The 23,045-nt window shown below is 14.8% G+C and overlaps 3 protein-coding genes across 3 annotated transcripts, besides 36 other annotated features; 2 read left to right on the top strand and 1 right to left on the bottom strand. All coding sequences in view use genetic code 6, as the record gives it.

Annotated features, from left to right (window-relative positions):
- Nucleotides 1-845: 845 nt before the first annotated feature.
- Nucleotides 846-900: a microsatellite.
- Nucleotides 846-901: a microsatellite.
- Nucleotides 902-1,916: 1,015 nt separating this feature from the next.
- Nucleotides 1,917-1,968: a microsatellite.
- A 7-nt stretch (nucleotides 1,969-1,975) lies between these two features.
- Nucleotides 1,976-2,022: a microsatellite.
- A 971-nt stretch (nucleotides 2,023-2,993) lies between these two features.
- Nucleotides 2,994-3,040: a microsatellite.
- A 729-nt stretch (nucleotides 3,041-3,769) lies between these two features.
- Nucleotides 3,770-3,842: a microsatellite.
- A 229-nt stretch (nucleotides 3,843-4,071) lies between these two features.
- Nucleotides 4,072-4,178: a microsatellite.
- Nucleotides 4,101-4,178: a microsatellite.
- Nucleotides 4,117-4,183: a microsatellite.
- A 657-nt stretch (nucleotides 4,184-4,840) lies between these two features.
- Nucleotides 4,841-4,921: a microsatellite.
- Nucleotides 4,862-4,899: a microsatellite.
- Nucleotides 4,922-5,443: 522 nt separating the features above from the next.
- Nucleotides 5,444-5,500: a microsatellite.
- Nucleotides 5,501-5,664: 164 nt separating this feature from the next.
- Nucleotides 5,665-5,704: a microsatellite.
- Nucleotides 5,705-6,555: 851 nt separating this feature from the next.
- Nucleotides 6,556-6,807: a microsatellite.
- A 521-nt stretch (nucleotides 6,808-7,328) lies between these two features.
- IMG5_155060 (kinesin motor domain protein) lies at nucleotides 7,329-7,968 on the top strand (the record flags this gene model as incomplete). Its single annotated transcript, XM_004030652.1, has 3 exons — nucleotides 7,329-7,387; nucleotides 7,511-7,722; nucleotides 7,781-7,968. 3 exons carry the CDS (start codon nucleotides 7,329-7,331, stop codon nucleotides 7,966-7,968), a joined length of 459 nt encoding a protein of 152 aa, XP_004030700.1.
- Nucleotides 7,726-7,771: a microsatellite.
- Nucleotides 7,969-8,653: 685 nt separating the features above from the next.
- Nucleotides 8,654-8,737: a microsatellite.
- Nucleotides 8,670-8,782: a microsatellite.
- Nucleotides 8,721-8,784: a microsatellite.
- Nucleotides 8,733-8,779: a microsatellite.
- Nucleotides 8,778-8,811: a microsatellite.
- A 991-nt stretch (nucleotides 8,812-9,802) lies between these two features.
- Nucleotides 9,803-9,860: a microsatellite.
- A 926-nt stretch (nucleotides 9,861-10,786) lies between these two features.
- Nucleotides 10,787-10,831: a microsatellite.
- Nucleotides 10,832-11,450: 619 nt separating this feature from the next.
- Nucleotides 11,451-11,487: a microsatellite.
- A 1,578-nt stretch (nucleotides 11,488-13,065) lies between these two features.
- Nucleotides 13,066-13,109: a microsatellite.
- An 86-nt stretch (nucleotides 13,110-13,195) lies between these two features.
- Nucleotides 13,196-13,284: a microsatellite.
- A 615-nt stretch (nucleotides 13,285-13,899) lies between these two features.
- Nucleotides 13,900-13,939: a microsatellite.
- A 120-nt stretch (nucleotides 13,940-14,059) lies between these two features.
- IMG5_155050 (hypothetical protein) lies at nucleotides 14,060-17,303 on the top strand (the record flags this gene model as incomplete). The annotated part of the gene is made up of 9 exons (XM_004030651.1): nucleotides 14,060-14,306; nucleotides 14,374-14,585; nucleotides 15,345-15,574; nucleotides 15,618-16,060; nucleotides 16,555-16,591; nucleotides 16,721-16,796; nucleotides 16,844-16,978; nucleotides 17,035-17,106; nucleotides 17,280-17,303. The coding sequence occupies 9 exons, from the start codon at nucleotides 14,060-14,062 to the stop codon at nucleotides 17,301-17,303; spliced, it is 1,476 nt and encodes a 491-aa protein (XP_004030699.1).
- Nucleotides 16,982-17,020: a microsatellite.
- Nucleotides 16,985-17,025: a microsatellite.
- An 88-nt stretch (nucleotides 17,304-17,391) lies between the features above and the next one.
- Nucleotides 17,392-17,420: a microsatellite.
- Nucleotides 17,421-17,487: 67 nt separating this feature from the next.
- Nucleotides 17,488-17,610: a microsatellite.
- Nucleotides 17,611-18,007: 397 nt separating this feature from the next.
- Nucleotides 18,008-18,066: a microsatellite.
- Nucleotides 18,067-18,835: 769 nt separating this feature from the next.
- Nucleotides 18,836-18,901: a microsatellite.
- Nucleotides 18,902-19,301: 400 nt separating this feature from the next.
- On the bottom strand, nucleotides 19,302-21,105 carry IMG5_155040 (u3 small nucleolar interacting protein 2, putative; the record flags this gene model as incomplete). The annotated part of the gene is made up of 7 exons (XM_004030650.1): nucleotides 19,302-19,387; nucleotides 19,435-19,486; nucleotides 19,528-19,641; nucleotides 19,732-19,917; nucleotides 19,966-20,292; nucleotides 20,358-20,570; nucleotides 20,635-21,105. Coding segments are annotated over 7 exons (1,449 nt in total), but the record flags the coding sequence as incomplete, so codon positions are not given.
- Nucleotides 21,106-21,381: 276 nt separating this feature from the next.
- Nucleotides 21,382-21,429: a microsatellite.
- Nucleotides 21,393-21,433: a microsatellite.
- A 294-nt stretch (nucleotides 21,434-21,727) lies between these two features.
- Nucleotides 21,728-21,757: a microsatellite.
- Nucleotides 21,758-22,606: 849 nt separating this feature from the next.
- Nucleotides 22,607-22,644: a microsatellite.
- Between the last annotated feature and the right edge of the window lie 401 nt (nucleotides 22,645-23,045).

The raw sequence follows: 23,045 nt of genomic DNA, 5'->3' as shown, positions 1-23,045 counted from the left end.
ACAAGCTATAAAAAATGATTCCAATAATAATATTAATAATAACTATAATTAAAATACATAAAAAAAATATAAAATTTAGTATATTATACAAAAATCATTTATAAAAAATAATTTGAACAAAATAAGCTATATTATTAATAATCATTTAAAAAATAAATTCTTATAAATAAAAATCTAAGAATAAAGTAAATAAAATAAACGATTTAATTTGATTTAGATAAATAATTGCAAGAAACAAAAAAAAATTAGAAAATTTAAAATTGCTATAAGAATATTAAAATCTAATTAAATAATAAGTAGTAAAAAGCAAAAGAGTATAAAAAATAATTAATTAAAAAAGGAATTTAACGTTTTCAATAATTATTATTTAAAATTTTAAATAAAATAAAAATATTCCAAAATAACAATTAATTGGATATTTATTTTTATTTAAGAGACCCTAAATTAATTGCTTAAAAAAACTAGAATATATTATTTATCTAAAACATTTAATTTAGGAATCTATTGCCTTTAAAAAATCGAAGAAACAAATTCTTTATTGAAATAATATCCCAAGAAAGATATAAAGAAACAGTTTTATTTCCATACTTTAAATATTTAAAATTATTTCTTGGATATTTTTGAAATTAATGTAAGTAAATTTTATTTATAAAGACTATAATAAATATTATGCCATTGATCTTAGAAATTATAAATAATTTAATAGTAATATTCATTAAATAACCACTAAATATGATGAAAAAGGAATTTTATAATTTACATTAAAAATTGCTTCTTTTGTTTATGTATATTTTAGAATATAAGAAATATGAAGATTAAGAAAATATGTAATTATTATTTCATTAATATAAATATATATATATATATATAAATATATATAAATATATATATATATTTATAATAAAAAAAAAATGTATCTATAATATTTATTTTTTTCACTATTATATTATTTTTTATTTTTATTATTTCTTACTTTCAATATAAATGATTATATTCAATTATAAATTATTGTTTTTTATATTTTATTCTACTAAAATTTTTTATTTATATTATTACTTTATTTATTAATATTTAATTTCTCCTTTAAAATTTACTAATCATTTTAAGTTTAAGAATACTTTTTTTAAGATGCGTTTTGAAAATTTTTAATTAAAACTTTAAAAAATTTCTAAAAATTTTTTTCTTATTAAACTAAAGGTTATTATAACTTTATTATATCCGTATTTATATGTTTTTCTGATTATGTTTTTATATTTTTTTTTTAAGTTTAAATTATTTTTTCATGTTTTTACTTTTAAATTAAAATAATTTTGTCTTTTAAACTTTAGATGTTGGTGAATGAAATATATAATAGTTTTAATTATTTTATATTTTAAAAATAATACCTCATATATTAACTGAATTTTATTACATATTTATTAGCAATATTTTCAAAACTATAATTATTTTATTTTTTCACTTTACCTATTTTTTATTCTTTATACTAATTTATTAATTCATTATATTCTTATTTTAAATTAAATGCTTACTTATTTATATAAAAAATATATTAGAATTCATTTTCGAACTATTTTAATTTTTATTTTAATACTTTTTATATTATTTTTTTTTATAAAAATAATTATTTATCTTCTACGTGTTAACTTTTTATATACTTTAAATATTTTTTATTAAATATAAATAAAATATTTATTATATATACTTTAAGTTTATCATTAAGGTTTTATTAACTATTTTTTTACATAGATTGAATAATGTTACTAAATTTATCAAAATTAAAATTCATTAATCAATAAAAGTATTTACAATAATAAATAATAAATATTACTGTTAAAAATAATAAATTTATTTATATTAACAATAATAATAATAATAATATATTGAAATTATTATTTATTTTTTTTAAAAAAAATATATTAATAATATATATATTAATATAAAAATAAATAATTTATTTAAAAAATATATTAATATCATAAAAAAGTTAAAATATAAATAAATAAATTAAAATAAAATAAAAAAATATTAAAAATAAAAAAGTCAATGGAAATCGAAAATATCTATTATAGATAATTAGGTTTTAAGATTCCTAATTAACCTATTTAAAATGTTTTGAAAATTCTTAAAGAAGATTAAGTAAAATTATAATAATAATATGAAAATTATCATTTTTTAATTATAATAAAAAGTCTAATTTTTAATTAAAACATGTTTAAGAAGATTTATCGCATGAAAAAGTTTTTTTTTTTTTATAAAATAAATATAATTTGATAAACATAAAATAAATAAATAAAAGCTTACATAAAAACTATAATAAGAAATAAAATAAAATAACAACACTAGGATTTAAAAATTTGATTAATATTATTTTGTTAACTCTATAGACACATAAAAATTAACAAGTACATAATAAGCATATTATTATTCATATAATCCTTTTAATTACACATTAAGCGATAAGTAAATAAATAAATAAAGATATTTGTAAATAATTAAAATTAAATAAAAAAAGTGAAAGTCAAATTTAAAAAAATGTAGAAAATAATAAATTAAATGAAAATAACACAAATTCAATGACTAAAGAAAACAAAGAAGTCGAAAATCATAAAACTGAAAATAAATAACTTATAAATTAATAATTATAATGTTAAATAAATTAATGTAAGATTAACTTTTTTAAAAAATTAAAAAAAATAGAATTAATTATTGAGAACAAAAGTTAAAATAATAATACTAAAGTATATTGTAAATGTAAAAAATTATATAATGGGGAACTTATGGTTTAATGTAATAATGATAATTGTTAAATTATTTGGTTTCATCCAAATTGTGTTGGATTAGAAGATTTCACACATTTTTAGTTATAAGATATATAATTTATTTGTGAAGAATGTAGATTAAATAAAAGTGTATTTTTTATAATTATAATTACTTTGCATTTATTTTTATATATATATATATATAAAATCAAATATAATAGGAAGGAAATAATGATAATTAATAAAGAAATATTAATTAAAAAAGAAATTATAATAAAAAATCATTAAAAAATTGATAGGATTTTTATTTTTATATTAATTAAAATAAAATTATATGTAAAAAAAAGTAAAAATAAATTTAATTATGAGAAAATAAATATAAATTTAAAAAAGCTAATAAAATATAATTTTATTATTTATATTAATTTAAATTTTTTTTATTATATACTTAAACTATTAAAAAATAATATTAAATAAATATATTTTTTTATAAATGATATAAAAAAAATAATGTATTTAAAGAAGTTAATCATAATTATTATATTTAAAAAAGCTTTCTCCAAAAGTTAAATAGTAAAACAGTTTATCAATTTAATAATAGCATAAAATAAAATCTAAAAGCACATAATTCAATTATAAAATAAATGATTAACCAGCTACTAATAGATTATAATAAACAAATAAAATATAAAACTTTTTTTTAAAGTAATCAGAAAATAATTATTTAAATAATAAAATTAAACAACCATGTAAATTCAAAATAAATAAAATATATAAAAATTGTTTTAAAAATATCATATTTTTGAAATGAAAAATTAAAATAAATAAATAAATATTATATAATTTATTTTTATTTTCTTTTAATAAATTTATAATAAAAAAAATAAAAATAAAAAAGATTTATTAAAAAGTATTTAACCTTTTACTGTTAGAGATTAATCTAAATTTTAACTTAATTTAAACTAAAAACTAAAAGGAATAAAAGATAATGAATCAAAAATAAGCATAGAAAAAATAAAAAATATAATATAAAAATAATAAAAATCTTAAGAAAAATTAGAAAATATATAATAAAAATCAAAATTAAAAAGTATTTAAAAGGAAAAATAAATCGAATAAGAAAAAAAAAAATTTATTATCTGAACAAAATAGAAAATTCGTTTGAAAAAAATAATTAAAAAAATCAATTATATAGAAATCATTTTATATAAACATGTTAAGCAATACAATTTAGTAAAATAATATAAAATTTTAAGTAAAATATTTAAAACTAATAATAATCGATATATTTAGGATAAAGAAAACCAAAAAGTAAACTTTTTAATAAATAGTATGATATAATATAATATAAATTTTTTATATATATATATATATTATATATATATTTATATATTTATATATTTATATATTTATATATATTTATAGTTAATAAGACATTAATTTTAGATTTAGATGAAACGCTTATACATTGTATTTAAAATAAGTATTAAATTTCAGATGTCAAAATAAATGTTTCTTTACCAAATGGAATTTAAACTAAAGTATATTTATTAAAATGTTATTCTAATATATATTTTTGTTTTGTTTTAAGGTTTAAATTAATATAAGACCATATACATATGAATTTTTATAAAATATATCTCAAAAATATGAAATTATTATTTTTACAGCTAGTCATAATTCTTATGCTTAAGCTATTATCGATTATATAGATCCTAATAAAGATTATATTTGTAATATTTTTGCTAGAGAAAAGTGCATTCAAACTAATAATGATATATTTATTAAAGACTTGAGTATATTTAAAGACAGAAAATTATCTGAAATAGTCATTGTAGATAATATGGCTAGTTCTTTTGCACTTTAAATTGATAATGGAATACCGATAATTCCTTTTTATGATAGTAAAGATGATAATGAACTTGTGGAATTGGAAAATTATTTAAATTATTTAGAAGAAGTCAATGATGTAAGAGTTTTAAATAAAAAAATATTTAAATTGCATTTATTTAATTAAGATTATTAAAATAGTTTTGAAAAAATATTTAAAAAAAAATTAATTGAATATTATATAATTAATCTATTATATTTAATTTTCATTATATTATATTATATTTTTATTATTTATTTTTTTATTATTATAATATATATTACTATTTTTAAAATAGTTTTTTATAATTTTTAATTCCATTATTTTATTAAAAAAAATCAAAAATTTTAGTACATTGTAAGTAATTTAAATTTTTATTGTTTTAAGTAATCTTAAATTAAAAATTATATTTTTATTATAAGAAATATTCTATATTACTTTTTATAAAAATTCGACTTTTTATTACATCGAGGATAAGAAATAAATTATATTTAAAATTTTTTAATTATTAAATTTATTTTGTAATATCTTTGTTATTTTTTTTTAAATGATAATTTATTATATTAACTAATTATAAACAAGTTTTTTAGAAATTTCATATTAATATATTTTAAATTAAAGCTTTTTGAAATAAAATAATTATTATAAATTATATTTTCTTTTATACCTATTTTTCTTTTCGTTTTTTAAAGATCGAGTTTTTGATAAATATTTTTAGATAAAAATTATATAAGCTAAATTTTATTTTATAAAAAAATAAATTATTTATTTATTTCTAAATTAATTAAAAATTTTCCAAATATTTATTATAATTAAATTAATAATAATTTATTATATTTTTAAAATAAATTAATTATTTAATTATTTTTAATTTTAATATTATTATTTTATATAAAAATGTATAAAAAAATTTAAAAATATGTAATTTATTTATTTTGCATATAATTTATTTATCAAAGATTGTATTAATAAATTATAAATATATAATTTTTTTATTTTTTTAAAAAAAAATTTTTAAATTAATATTACATGATCTTAAAAAATTATAATAATTTTAAAATATTTAATATATTTTTTTTTCTTAAATAAAAAATAAATAATTTATAATTACTATTGAAATATTTTTAATTTAATTATAAATTTATATAAATATAATATATATATATCTTTATATATATTTTTTTTTTTTTATAACAATATACTTACTCTCGTATTTAATTTTTAATAAATAATTTATAATTTAATTTTAATAATAAACATATATAAATTATTTCCTCATTTTAATTATATATTTTATAAAAAAAAATTTAAAGCTTTTGATTTATTACTATATTATAATTATATAATTTTATAAAAAAAAAAATTTAACTACTAAAAACAAATTTAATAAATATTTTTTATTAAATAAATTAAAATAATCTATTAAAAAAAAAATATTAACAATATAAAAAAATAAAAAATAAAATAAAAAATTTATAACTAAATTTCCACATGAATAAACTATTATAAAAAAAATCTCTTATACTAAGTAATCCAACACCACATGATGCAAATTAAAAAGAGATTTTAGAAAATGCCATCTAAAAACCATAAACTTAAAAATCATAAAAAACTCACACACGTCGATAAACCCAACCTTTTTTAACATCTCGACCTTCAATTATAAATTAATAAAAGTTCGGTATTAAACAAGAAATATAATATCCATTGACCGCTCGTGCATCCTAATAATACCAAACTACAAAATCATCTTTTTCAAATTACAATTAAAAAAATAACCAATAAAACTAATCTACAATAAACACTGTCAATAGTAATATTATTTAAACCAACTTTTATAAAAATAATAAATTTCCAACCACAACAAGCGATCATTATTACTCAAACGAAACCAAATTGGAGATAACTTTATAAAATACAAATGAAAATATTCAATAAGACGATAGTATGAAGCATATGTTTTTAAGTCAGAAAAAAAATTCGGATGCTTTATAAAGATACAGTGTTAATTTTTAAAAGAAAACTCAAGAAAATTAAAATCTATAAAATAATATTCAATATGACGATATTATGTAGAATATGTTTTTAAGTCAGAAAAAAATTCGGATGCTTTGTAAAGATACAGTGTTAATTTTTAAAAGAAAACTCAAGAAAATTAAAATCTTATATAAAATAATAATAGTATATTATAAAAAATAAAATTAAGTAGAGTATTTTTTCTGAAAATACGCATGAAAATATAAAAACCTATGCACGTTTTCGCCCTAATAATAAAATCGAAATCGAATTGGAATCAAATTAGTTAGGCCTAAACGTAGTCGAGTTTTTACCAGGTGAACAATCAGTAAGAATAAACATAAATTAAGAATAACCTTTAGTTTTTGTCCTTGATAAAATATTTAATTAGAATACTCCTTAATAGACAATATACGAATAAATTGTTTAAAGAGTAGCTGATGAGGTTTTAGAAGGATATAACGGGACTATTTTAGCATATGGGGTGTCTGGAAGTGGCAAATCACATACTATTTTTGGCAATTTAGATAATTTTGAAGAATAAGGGATTGTTCTAAGAGTTTGCCGGTAAATTTTTGGATTTCTTTAATAAGAAGAAGTTGAAAAATAAGAAACTGAAGTTATTGTTAAATGTTCTATGTTGGAGATTTATAAAGAAAATTTGTTAGATAGTTTAAATTAAAATGATGATAAAATTGATCTTAAAATTAAAGAAAATTCATAAAAAGGAATATATGTTTAAGTAATATTTATATTATTGTATATAAACGAATATTTTTTATAATCAAAAAAAGGGACTCACTTAAATATAAGTTTAAGATGAAAATGAACTTATTGAATTAATAAATTTTGGATATAATAATAGATAAATTAGAGCTACGAAACTTAACGAATATAGCTCAAGATCTCACACTATTTTCATGTTTTAAATAAACCAAAAATTAGCAAACGGTTCTGAAAAAAACGGAAAACTAAACCTTGTAGATCTTGCTGGATGCGAAAATATTTCAAAAAGTGGAGCTTTTGGAGAAAATTTAGAAGAAGCAATTAAAATTAACTTATCAATAACTTCCTTAGGTATATTTATTTATATATTTTTATTAATTTATATATATTTTTATTTTATTTTTTAAAGGGAAAGTCATTTTTGCTTTGAATAATGAATAAGATTTTATTCCTTATAGAAATTCTAAATTAACTCGCATTTTATAAGAATCTTTAGGTGGAAATTATTAAGTAGTTTATTTTTGTTTATTTATATATTTTCTTTTATAAAAAGACTTCTTTAATTGTGAATTGTTCAATGCATTCGAAATTTATTGAAGAAACAATTTCTTCTTTAAAATTTGCTATAAAAGCTAAAACAATAAAAAATTAATTAAAAAGAAATTATACTGCTTCAGCAGATTAATTAAGATAAACAATTTAAATTTTAAAATAAGAACTTGTATAATACCAAAGTTTATGTTCTTAATATATATAAGTTATTGATAATACTAAAAATGAAATGAAACATATTCCTTAATGCGAATAAATAGTTAAAATATGTAAAAAATCAAGATTATATATATAAATAATAGTAAAAATTAAATATAAAAAAAGATAATGATTTAGAAAATATACATAAAAATAATATTACCTAAACAAATTTTTCAGAAGATGTATAATAAGGAGAAAAATTAGTAAGCGAAAATATGCTCAGAAAATTAAAAAATAATGAAGAAACAATAGATTTTTAAAAATAAACTATTTAAGAATTAGAGGAAAAAAATAAGGCGTTTCAAATTTAAATTATAGAAATGAAATAAAACAATATTACTATAAAAAATTAAATTAATGACATTTTAAATGAAAAAAACATGTATAAAATTTAATATTTAAAAGAAATCTAAAAAAATACATATAATCAATTTTCATTGGAAATTCATTAAAAATAAATATAAAAATTAATAAATTAAATCTGCTAATTGGAAAAATAAAATCTATTACTTCTTAATGAAAAAAAATAATATGTAATATTAAAATAATATATATATTATATAATTATAATATATTAAATTAAAAAATATTAATATATATATATTTATATATAAATATAAATATAAATATAAATATAAATATAAATATAAATATATATTTTATTTTTATATCTTTATTTTCATATTTCTTATTTAATAATTTTAGGTGAATAAAAAATAGATGATTTTTTTAAAAATAATTTAAGTTTTTCTGAAATTAAATTATCTGAATATTTTAAAAATAATTTTAATTTTAAATTTGAAGTATTTTTATTTCCATTTATTTATATTAAAATAAAAAAGTTAAATGATTAATAAACATAAGTTTAATCATTTAAAGATATGAGTTTAGATTCTTTAGATAAAAGTATTTTAGATGAAATTTCTTCTTGTTAAAGTAATGAATCTTAAATATTTAATTATTTTTAAAAGTAAAAATTTTAATTCATATTAAATAAAAATTATTATAAATTTTATATTATTTTTCAAAAAAAATGTAGTTTAATTTCTTATAAACAGAGTACTTTTAAAAAGCTTAATATACAAAAGAATTCAGAATCATAAAAAAAAATATTGAATTACCTCAAAAAATAGAAGAAACTATTTTATAAAATCCATTAACAAAAGATTTTATTATTATTTAATTAAAAAAGTTAATAATAAAGTATAAATAAATAATTTAATTTTTTATTTTATTTTTAAATAATATAAGTTCACATATAATGAATTAAAACCTTTTAAGGACAATAAGTTCTTTAGAATGGAAACAAATATTAGATAATGGAAAGATTTTAATAAAAAATAATTTAATAAAATTCTAAACAAAATAAATAAATAGTTTAGAAAAAGTGATTGATGAATGTACTAAGAATAGTAAAGATTTAAGAATAAAAATAGAAAATATTTTATTTGATATAGATTCTTTTTAAAAATAAGTAAAAAATAATTATTAAAGTGAAAGTCAGAAAAATAATACACTTAAAGCACCTAATATATTATAAACTTAAAGATCATTTTAAAATAAAGATATAAAAAAATAAATAATTCTTAAAATATGTTTTACAATAATAAAAATAATAACAATAATGATTTTACTGAATAATTTAAATCATGTAAAAAGTTTTTTATTTTTTTTTATATTAAAAAATTATTTAATTTTTTAAAAAAGAAATTTTAAATTTTGAAAAAAATATTTTACCAATTTCTTTTGAATAATCAATTTAAGTTATTTAAGAAAATAATGACTTTATAAAGCTTTTAATAAATGAAATATAAAAACAAAAAGACAATTAATTAGATTTCTAATATTAAAATTAATAAGAAAAATAAAAATAACAAAATTTAAATAAAGAAAATACAAGATTATAAAATAAAATAATTATGTTATAAAATGAATATTAAATGGAATAAACAAAAGCAGATTCATATAAAAATGCACTAAAAGTCGAAAGAAAGAACTTAAAAGAATTCAAATAAATGAACGAATAAATAGAAATTTCATTAAGAAATAATTTAAAAGAAGAAAATGAAAGCTGGTAAATAACAATAAATTAAATAAAAGAATAAAATTAAAAAGAAATGATAAGATATTAACAAGAAGTTAATCTTTTAAAATAATAACTATATGATATAATAGAAAAAAATTATCTATGTAACTTTTATTTAAAAATAAAATATATTTAATTTTTTAATTTATAGATTTGTATAATTCAAAAAAAATAATATTAATAATACAAATGATATTGATTAATTAATTAAAGATTTATAGAATTTTAAAAATAGTTTAAATATTATTATCGAAAATAAATAAGTAAAAGCTAATTCAAGGATTAATTTTATTAATCCACCTTAAGAAAATACACTAAGAGTTTTATGAATAAAAATAAAATAAATGTATCTAAAAATAATATATTTTATTATTAAACAATTTAACCAATTATTTATTTATATAATATTTTTTTTTATGAAAAAATAAAAAAACGATATTTTAATATTCAAATATAAAATATTATTTATTTTAAAAAGATAATTAAATATGCAATGTTTAAGATTACTTTTAATTGATTTTTTAAGAATTGTTTTTTTAAAAACTTTTTGTTATTTTTTGTTTTTTAAATAATAAATTTTAATAAATATTATTTACTTTTTTATAAATTTAATTTAATTTTATTAATTATTTAAAAATAAATAAATTATATTATTAGGACTCTAACGATTGAAATTGGGTATATTCATCATTGAGAAATTAATTTTTTAAATGATTTTTTTAAAGATATTCATTTTAATATTTATTTAAATACTTACTATAATTATGATAATATTAACCAATTTAAAAAATATTAATTAAAAATTTTAAATTAATTAATTTTATATCTATATAAATATTTTAAAGAATTATTTTTATTAAAATTTATTTATTTTTAAGGAATAAAGAACACTTTAATTCATAAATTCTTAAATTAATCATTAATTTTATTTAACAAATTTATTATATTTTTTTAAATATGAGAAAAATATAAATTTAATTTCTAAAAAATGCTAAATTATACATATATTAATTAATTACCTTTTTATAAAAAAAAATAATAATATAAAATTCATTTAGCAAATGTTATTTTAAGTTAATGCTTTTTATATAAAAATGTGATTTTGATATAATTTAGATTCGATTTTTTTTTTATTTATTTAGAGTCTTATAATACTGATAGTATTTCTTTTAATTTTTTAAATTTAAAACTTTAAATTATTTAATACGATTTTTTATTTAAATGAATGTATTTTTTTCTATTTAATTAATTTTTAATTTTAAATATATTTTATAATTAATTTTGTTGCTGCTTCTGCTTTATTTAATTTTACAATTTTTCATATTGTTTTGTCATATAAAATTTCACATTAATCTTATTAAATAAAGATTAAATTTGATAATCTTTTTATTTTTTTCATATATATAAAACAATTTATATTTAATTATAATTAACGCAGAAATTTTTTAATTATTTTCAGATTTTTTTATTTCAAAAATAATTCCTATAAGTATTTATTTTTGCAAGAATAAATAAGCATTTTTTATTTTAAAAAAAGCCTAAAATTTTTAAGAAAAAAACTACATTAATTATATATATATTTTTATTTTTTTAATTAAAGAATATAATAATTATAAATTTGTGCAATTATCTTTTTAATAAATATTAACTTATTATTTTTGCATTATATTTTATATCAAGATGATAAAAAGTATTTTAATTATATATAATAAATAATAAATTTATAGTTATAGTTATTTTTTTGGAACAATACAATTTTATAAAAGTTTATTTTATTAATTAATATATATATAAGTATCTTAGTAAGATAATAAAATCTCCACAAATCAAAATTATAAATAAGAATTATTAAAAAAATAATGATAAAGTTAAAAATATATAATTTTGTATAATTTAAAATATGCACAATTTCATAAAAATATATAAACTTTTAAATTTTATTTTGTAATTTTTAAATTAAATACTTTAAAAGTTATAAATTATTGATTTAAATAAAATATAATTCGTCAAAATCATAAAATTATTTACTCATTATTATTTTTACTTATATTTTTATGATTCTTATATATGTAAACTAAATTAAAATTTAAAGTTTAGAAAAAAAGAAATAATAAATTTTATATAAATTTTTTAAGTACTTAAATTATTAATACACTTCTTATGTTTATTCTAAATTTCGACATTTAATATTAATATTCTATTATTAATCCTTAAAAATCTTTTTTTTTTTAGATAATATATATAATACAAAAATCAACAGATTAAAATTTACTCGATAATTAATTTTAATACTATTATCAATTAGAAAAATTTCAATAATATCGTTTGTCATTAAAATTTATAAAGAATTAATAGTTTCAAAATGTACAAAAAATTTATTAAATTAATTTTTTCTAAGTATCAAATCACATTTACTTAAAGAAAAATTATCATTTTACTTAAAGACATTAAAATATTTATAAAATTCTTTTAATGTTTTAAGTTCTTTGGATAATTTAGTATTTTTTTTCTATAAATTCTCATTAATTTTAATAGTATTTATTTAAAAATTAGAAAAAACCTTAGATATTACATTTTAGACAGAAATATATTTTCTACATTATTATATATTATTTATAAAACTTTTATCAGAAATAAAAGATTATATGACTCCTTCTTCATTAGCATTGATATTTTTTACATTTTCTTTCTTTTTTTTAATTAGTTAATAATCTACACTTTTAATTTTTAATGTATTTTATATACTTTATTTTGGAGTTAAAAATAAGTTTTTTTATAAATTATTTTCTTTGCGAGGAAAATAAGGACTATATGACATTGTATGAAATTTTTATTGAATATTGGAATTGCTTAAGTTTTATTTAAGTTTTTATTATTTTTAATAAGTTTATTATTATTTAGATATATAAAATATATTTTCTTGTTAAGAAAAAGGACTTGAATTCTAATTTAACTAATTCTTTATTATTTATTAATAAGACATATTTAAAAAAATATATTTATTTTTTTAATATAAATTATAATAATAATTAACAAAAGTATTTTATTTTTATTATTTTAAATAAATATAATTATTAATAATTTAAAATTAAAAAAACATATATTATTTTTTTGTTATTAAAAATAAAATAAAATAATAATATTATATATTGGCAATAATATCTAAAAAAATTAAAAAAATATTTAATTAAATGAATTACGGAGGTTATATTTTAACATAAATGATAATTAAATTTAAATAAATATAAAAATATAAGAATTTTAATTATATCAAAAAGTAAGAGATTTATTAAATCCTCCTTCAGAACACTTAGAAGAATTAAAAAAAACATTCAAATATTAAGAATAAGAATAGGACAAAACTGGCCTTTTTAAGATAATTAGTTTCTTTCAAATGACCAATCATTAGGTTTATAATTAAAAGGCCAAAATATAGTATGGAAACGAGCCTGTTAAATATATGAGAATTTTAAAATTTTCAATGAAAATTAAGAAGTAGAATTTATTAAACCAAGCTAAATAATAGATGATAAGTTAAAAAATTAAATGCAAAAAATATATTAACAAAAAAAGATATTTTATAAGCGCACTAAGTATTTTACTTTCCAAAACGGATTTAATAGTCAGAAACTTTGAAATAACTGAAGAAAACGAAGCAGGAATATATGGTTATTGGATAAATTCATGTAATAATAAAATAAAAATATAAAAAATAATAAATAAATAAAAGTCGGGAAATGGGATTTATTAGTTTTAGATGATAATTTTCCTACAAAAAATAATGAATATTGCATGTCATAATCTTCAAATGGAATTTGGATTAATATTATTGAAAAGGCATTAGCAAAAATGTATTCTTCTTATTAAGATTTACATGGAGGTTTTACAAATAATTGCTTAACTGATCTAACAGGAGCTCCTTCTGAATAAATTGAAGAGGGTGAGTTTTAGGCTTGGGGAGTCAATATTGATTCTTGGCTAAAAAGGGGGTTTTTAGTTTATGTGGAGAATAATAAAAATTTATAATCTTAAAATATATTATATAATTCAGGATATTCATTTGCTATTTTAGATATATATGATATCATTTCTATAAGTATTTTTTTTATTTTATTTTTCTTAAAATTAATTTTTTTTTTAAAAAAAAATAATAATAATAAAAGATACTACATTAGTAAAACTAAGATCTCCAATAAAAAATCTTATTTATGAAGATGGAGAATGGAATTCAAAATCATAAAAATGGACTGAATAAATAAAATAATAAATAAATTATGAATAAAGCTCTTAAATATTTTATATGTCATTATAAGAATTAAGAAATAATTTTGAATATTTAGGTAATTGTAGAACTCATGAAAATTATAAATTTAATGTAAAAATAAAAAAAAAGTGATATACATATATAAGAAAAAAATAGTGGATATGTATTAATCATTAAAATTCAAAAGAAAGCTTAATAAAATTTACAGTTTCTCAAAAAAACCATATGTATATATTAATTTAGTAAAAAGACGAGAAAATAATATCGAAATAAAATCCTAATTTTATTTATCCGTATTCAAGAATATTAGTTGCCAAAATTACTGAAAATGAAACATTTTAATATATAGCAGGAAATTATTTAAATAATCGAGACTAGTTTATAAATGATGTTTTTGAAGAAGGTGAATACATTATAACAATAGAAATTTATTGGATGTAAATAAATAATAAAGATTTTACTATTAAGTTTTATGGATAAGAAGTTCCTTAAGTTGTATAAGTTATCGATTTTGAATAAAATGATTTTTTAGAGATATAAAAATAGATTTTATCTGATTATGCTATTAATTATCCTTAAATTAATTAAACTTAAAGAGATTATACCAAAAATTAATAACCTAATATTAGAGTATTGAGCAATAGTATGTTTGGAATTTTATATTTTTATTATTAAAATAAAGGAAATTAAGTTTTATACGAAAAAGTAAAATTTAAAAATAAATATACTAAAATAAAAAATATTTCAAGTTTCTTATTTAAGTATATTAATAAAATACTATAGAAATTATATAATATATCTATAATTTTTATTTAATATATATATTCCATAAAAAAAAATTCAATAAATTTATAATTATATAAAAAAAAGATAAAAATGACTGAATTAGAGAATCTTGTTATATAAAAACCTTATACAAATAACTACGAATACGAAGTTATTGTTTAACCTGGTGAAAATCAAATTGTTTTATATAAATATAATCCTTTAGGTGATAAAATATCTTTTAATTGTGAAATCAAAGCTAATTTATAAGAAGTTTAAATAAAAGCTGTTTACGATTTATATGGATATTAAAATGATCTATAAGAATAAATATAGTATTTTTTTTTATTTATTTTTCCTATTTTTAATAAAAAATAGAGAAAACTAAATGGGAAATTCAAAATGTAATAAAGGAAACATTTTAAGAGGATCCAAACTTTAAAATATGTTATAAAAAAAAGAGTCTGATTAAAATGAAGAATAAATATAATAATAATTCACAGTTGTTGATTTAATAAGATTTATGAGAGAAACTTGTACTCCTAATAAAAGAATTTGGGATGAAAAAGAAATTGATGTTTTTGTTTATTTTCATTAACATATAGATGGTGTTATTATCTTAGTTTAAAATTATGAAAGTTACGTCTATGAAGAATATAATACTTTAGAATTATAAAATCTTAGGCTTGAAAAGGAAGGAGATGATAAAGTAAATGTTGATTATGCGAATAATACACTTAGCTTTATTATTTAACCTTTTGAATATTAAATTTTATTTTTTGAGACTATTAATAAAAATGATCCTTATGGATTTAGACTTGGTACTTATTATAAATTTTACAATAAATGAATATTTTTTTTATAGTCTATTTGTTTATTTATTTATTATAATTTATTATTTTTTTATTTTTTTTCAAAAAAAAAAAAAATTAATATTGGATATATTTTAATTTTTTATTTTATTTATAATTAAAAAAAAAAAAAAATGAACGATTAATAAGAATTTTAATCATATGGAACGCAAGAAGTATTTTTTTAATCTAAAAATTAATTTAATAAGTAATAAGGATTGCTCAGAAGAATCATACATTAAACAAAATAATTATACATAGCAAGTGTTAGATGTTAATAATATTTAGGATTAAAATTAATAAAAGTAAAATTTCGTAAAGGATGAAGAAAATCCTTAGACATAAAATAGTTTATAATAAAGACTATAAAAATCTAATTTTCAATTAATAGATTTGTTAAAATTCGAGTATTAATAAAAACTGGATTACCTATATATATAATATATATTTTTATTTTTTATAAGGTTTTATCAACAATTTTTTAATGTTACTACAAAAGAAGTATAATAAAAAATAATTAGAAGCATAATTTACAGACCAAATTAATCTGATGCATAATAAATTGATTATTAAGAATTGTATCTAATAAATAAATAGAATATAAATATATTAAAAATATATTTTAATTAGTTATGGACCATTCTGGATTTCGACTACATTAATATTTATGCTTTATGCTTGTGCAAATTTATCTTTCTATATATAGGTTTTTTTTTTTTTAGGCAATATATTTTTTTTTGAAAATTTAAAAAGGAACCATTAAATTATAAAGTTAAATTTGGATTAATACCAACAGCTTTTACAATCGTTTACTTGATGCTTATTGGAATTCCTATTTTATTATCTTTTTTAATTAATTTTTATGGGGGAAGTTCTACATTTATTGATGTCTTTTTTAATTTATTATTTATTTAATTTAATTTTTTAATTATTTATAATATTAGATGATTTGTATTTATGGATATTCAATGTGTAGCTTTATTATTGCAAGTTTTTTTAATATTTTCCCTTTTTTTGTAATTAAAAACTTATATGTGTTTTTGGTATATCTTTAATTAAAAAATAAATAAAAAATAGTTAATTAAATTATTTTCTCATTTATACGGATTATCTAACTCTTGCTTTTTTATAATATATAATCTAAAATAGTAAAATTAATAAAATTAATTTTTATTTTTATTATTTAAAGAAATTTAAATGGAGTTTAAAATGAAAAAAAAATTATTGTTGCTGGAATGATTATTGGCTCATAAATTATTTTTACTTTAATATAATTTTTTTATTTTTTTTGAATGAAATTGAATAAAAAATATAAATAAAAAAATAAATATATTAAAATAGAATTATTCTAATAAAAAAAGTATTTAATGAATTTGCTATATTTAAGTCTATATTTGAAATAATTTAATTATTTTCATATTATTGATTAAAATAATCTAATTATTTTCATATTATTATTATAAATAATTTAATTATTTTCATATTATTATTATAAATAATTTAATTAATTCAATTATTATATTTATTTCTAAAAATGTACTATGTAAATTTTTATATTGATTAAATAATTTTATAATAAAAACCTTAATTATATTATTGTAAGTATTAAAAATTAAAATAAATAAAAAACGAAATTATAATAGTAATAAGCATTATTTAAACAATAAAATAAATTTATAAATTATTAAATAAATTTATTCATAAAAAAAAAATGCTAAACAAAAAATAACTCTACTAAATATAAAATGAATTTAATCTAAATCAAATAATAAATTACTCTGATTAATCTTAATATTAGAAATTAAATATTATGCTATCAAAGCTATAATAAACAAAGAAATAACAATATAAAATAAACGATTTCTAAAACTAAAAATAATAATTTTCATTAGTTAACTCTTTTTCAAGTATAAAAGAATAAAAAAAATTAAAATAATAATATAGAAATAACTTAAAATTTTAAGCATAAAAAAACTAAATAAACGAAATTAATTCATCGTTAAAAACTAAATTTCAAAATAAAAGTCAGGAAACAAAATTTACCCATAAATAAGAATAATAAAATTAAATTGAATAAATAAAATATATATAAAACATGAATATATAATCTAATAGAAGTGCAATGAGATAAAAAAAAATATATATTCGTATATAAAATAAAGATTATTCATAATAAATAACAATGCTTTTAAATTAAAAAACTAAATAAATAATTCTTCAATAACATAAATTTAGTATCTTAAAATTTACAAATATTTGAAAAAAAACACAAGAAAAATTAAATAATAAAAATAGTTCGTAATATACTTAGTCTTAAATTAAAATTTAAAAAGAAAATTAAACAAAAAGATTAATTGAATTTAATAAAAAATAATTACATAAATAATTTACTAAGTAAAAAAATAAAAAACAACAATAATAATATGAAGAATTTTAAAAGAAATAGTCTAATAGAACCCAATTTTTTAATTGATAAATAATAAAATTTATTAAGGTAAATTATAATCAAAAACGATATGGGGAATAATCCTTAAAAAATTAAATTAAATACAGATAAAAATAAACAAGAGAATAAATACTAAACCTTATAAAATATAAAAGAGTTAATTGAAAAAACAAAATTATAATAAAATAAAAATAAAGTTTAGGAAAATATTTCAGAATATACAATATAAGAAATTGATTTAAGTTATAAAGATTATAATAAAATAGCTTAAATAGTACTAGACCTTAAACTTCTTATCAATAAATTGATTTTTTGAAAAAAAAAATTAATATAAATTAATTTTAGAAAAGAAATGTTAATATAAAATCTTTTTCGAATATTGATGAATAAGATATTAAAGTATAAGAAGATATTCGTTTTAATAAAAAAACTAAAAAATTAAACTTTAATTAAGTTTAAGAAAAAATAGTTTTTAATAATATTATAAATAATAAATAATAATAGTAACTTTATTTCAATTAAAATTAATTTTCTCCTTGGGAAGTTATTTAAAATTATAATTAATAATTACCTTATTATTCTTCAGATTTAATATCATGAAATATTGAAGATTTAAACAAAATAATATATATATATTTTTCTTTTTCTTTTATTAAATTAATTTTACTCATATATATATTTATTATGTTTCTGTACTTATTTATTTTAATTATAATATTATTTTGTTTAATTTGTTTTTCATTTTACAAAAAAATATAAAAGATATCACAATAATTTTACATATTTTACAAGATTTTTAGTTTTTTTACTAACGATCCATCTTCCTAATTTATGTTCATCACCTTATGTATCTTAATTATAATATATATTTAATAAAAATAAAATAATTTTAAATTACAAGCTAAATAATTGCAATCAATAGAAATTTTAATATCATTTATTATTCCTTCCTTTTAAAAAAATAAAACATAGAAATATAATAATTAATTACGCAAGGAATCGAATATAATTTATCAAATTTTTTATCTTGTAGAGATAATTTATAAACATTAATTTATTAATTATATGATCCAGAACAAAAGAAGTCAGTATTATATATATTACCCTAAACTTAAAAAATGAATAAAGAAATAAAAAAAAAGAAAAGAAAGATAAATAAGAAAATATATATATATAAATATTAAAAAAAAAATACAATTGAAGTAATCCAATAACCACCGTGTGCATTTTGCAAGATATAAACAGGTTTTTTTTTCTTTATAAACCATAATCCAATATTTCCATCTTGACTTCCAGTTATGAAATATTCTTAATTTATTGCTTTTACAATGTCAATAGAAAAGTCATGTCCTTCATAAACTAATTAAGATTATTATTCAGTCTAGTTTTTAGAATTTAATTTTTATTATCAAAAATAAAATAAAATTACTTTCCATATAATAACTTATCTGTCAAACCCAGAACTTATAAAATGTTCTGCTGTAATTGCGTCTATATAATTAACATCACCTTTATGTCCAAAAAAGGTATCTAAAAATACTTTTTCGGAAGCATCCCACATTTTAAATTGTAAATCAGCAGAAACAGAACAAAATATGTTTGAATTAATTCCAAACTTTACACCAATAACAGCTTATCGGTGTCCTGTTAAAGTCTTCAAGAGACTCATTTTTTGTAAATCCCAAATTTTAATTGTTTTATCTTTACTTCCTGAAATTAAATATTTACTAAGATGATTTATTGATATTGAATAAATCTAAAAGAAAAAAAATATATATATATATTTTTTTTTCTTTTTTAAAATAAAAAAAAAAAATATACTTCATCTTTATGACTCTCAGTAGTTTTTTCTCTTACTAAAAATATTTTTTCATTATTATTTTTTAAATCCCATTTTATAATAGAAGCGTCTTTAGAAGCTGTATATAAATATTAACCAGAAGGACAAAATTCAATACAAGTTATACATCTTTTATGTCCTTTTAAAGTATTGAAACTATATGATTAATTATTAGTTTACCAATTTTTATAAACCTTTTTTTTTTTTTTTGGGGTGGGGGGGGGGGATAAAAAAATAAAGAAAAATGAATAAAAATACTTAATCTATATAATGTGTATAAAATAATTGTCTTTTCTTCAAAATTTCATTTTATAAAGCTTTTGTTATTGCATCTGTTGTTGTTTTATCGCCTTTATGAACTCCTACAAATGAATCATTATCACTTTATTTATCTTCTCCATCATCAAATGAATCATCAGTTTAATCTGGAAAATCGCCAGTCTTTTTTTAGTTTTACTTTTTTGCTTTATTTAATATTTATTAGGCTAATCTTAATCTTTTTCTTTCAGCTGTTTCTTCTTCTTCTTGATCTTTTTTTTTTTTAATAGTTTTTATAACTTTAATTTTTTATTTTAATGTACCTTCTTATATACTTTTTTAATTTAAATCAGAAACTGATTGTGAATCAATTTCATCAGAATCTATTTCTTCATTATTTGGATCTTCTTTTTCTTGTTTTTTATTTTTTTTGTTCAATTGTTTGCCATTTGTTAATTTAAATTTCTTATTCTACATTTATTTGATATATAAAAGTATATTTTTTTATTTATTTTTACAGGTTACTATTCAAATTTACTTTTGTTATTTTATTTTCTTATTTATTTTCTTTAAGTTATCATATTTTTTTTTTTTCTTCTACTTTTTTTATTTTTATATTTCTTTTTTGGTCTATATGTTTTTTTTTTGATTTTTTTTTTTTTTTTTTTTCTAAAAAAGTGTGATTTTAATTTAAGCTTTATTTTAATTTTATATTTTTTTATTTAAGCAAATATAAAAACATTATTAAATTAATGACTAAAAAAAATAATTAATTATAAAAAAAAAATGAATTATTATATAATATAAAGAATAAAAATTGGTGAAATAGTATTTATTATCTCATATTATTTTGAAAACTTTTTACATTTATTAAATAATATATTATATTTTTTATTTCATATTTAATTTTTTTATTTACTTACAATTAAAATTTCGAATATAAAAAAAGGAAAAAAAAAAAAATTCATAAAAAGAATGTCTTATTGCGTTTAATGTCCATTTTTATTTTATTTATTTAATGTAAAATTAGTAAATATATTATTAAATTATAATTTTATTAAGATTTTTTTTATTTTTTTTAAAAAAGAAATTTATTTATTAAAAATTTATTAATAAATTTATTTTATTTTTTTCTTTATTTTTTTAAATAAATTAATTTAAAATATTTAAATAATATTTAATAAAAAATTCAAAAATCAAAATAATTAAACACCTAAAAATATAAAAAATCATTAAACAAAAAGTAAAAATATTAAACTTAAGCAAAAACAAAAAAAGTCTTATTAAACTATTAATGAAAATCGAAAATGAAAACCACGAACATAAAGTCAATAATCATAACAAAAGCTTATAATAAATAAAGAAAAGAAATAATAAAAATTCCTAAAAAAAATACTCATGTGGATGTGGTAAAACCTATCTAAGTTATCCTGCATTATATACACATTTAAAATAAAAACATGGTGGAGCAAACCCAAAAGATTAATTAAACTAGAATAAAAAACTATATAAAGTAACAAATTAAAATCTAATATACTAATAATAAGATTATATATATATATATATATTTCTTTTTTATAAAATTAAACTATAAACAAAACAAAAAAAGTTAAAGTAGAAAAGCTAAAAAAACAATTTTAATCAAAATTAAAAGAATGTAAAAATCTAAAAATAATAATAAAATATTGATGAAGAGGATTAAATAATGAACTAAATTTCATGTTTTTTAAAAAAAATAAAACCTATAAGTATGTATAAAATAATGTAAAAAATAAATAAAAAATATATATTAATAAATTTAATATTGTATCTGTAAAAAAAATAGAAATTTTAATAAAATACATTAGAATAAATAATGTCAATATTTCCAAAAAATTATTTTAAATATAAATAAGACTTTAAATCTTTATAAGAAGTTCTTTAATATTTAATAGCTTAAATAGATAAAAAAACAAATAATCAATCTGAAAGAAAAAACTTTATAAATTAAATAAAAAATTATTAAATTAATGATAAAACAAACGATTTATATACTTTAAGTATAAATAATATAATTAGTATTTATATTCTTTAAATCTCTTTTTATTTTCATGATTCTTAGTTTTTGACTGAGCTTATCATTTTCTAGATTTTACTTTAAAAAGCTTTAAATAATTATGGGTGGGATTATTGCTAAAGTTTAATTTAAAATAATTCTTCTCAATCAATATTTTTATAACCCAAAAATAGGCAAAATTAAAATATAAAATAAGATGATGATTAAATTAATACAAATGATGATGAGTTCGTATTATTTGGTAAAGAGAATTACGAAAATTTTGATATTTATAGTTAAAATGGTAATAACTTTGAATAAACTCATAACTAATTTGAATTTTGTGATATTAATAATGGTTTTCATATTGTTTAAA

This window comes from Ichthyophthirius multifiliis (genome assembly GCF_000220395.1).
Source record: "Ichthyophthirius multifiliis unplaced genomic scaffold scaff_1120509251180, whole genome shotgun sequence".
Classification (NCBI taxonomy): Eukaryota; Ciliophora; class Oligohymenophorea; order Hymenostomatida; genus Ichthyophthirius; species Ichthyophthirius multifiliis.
Note: the sequence above shows the minus strand (reverse complement) of the source record. Positions and strands in the feature narration are given on the sequence as shown.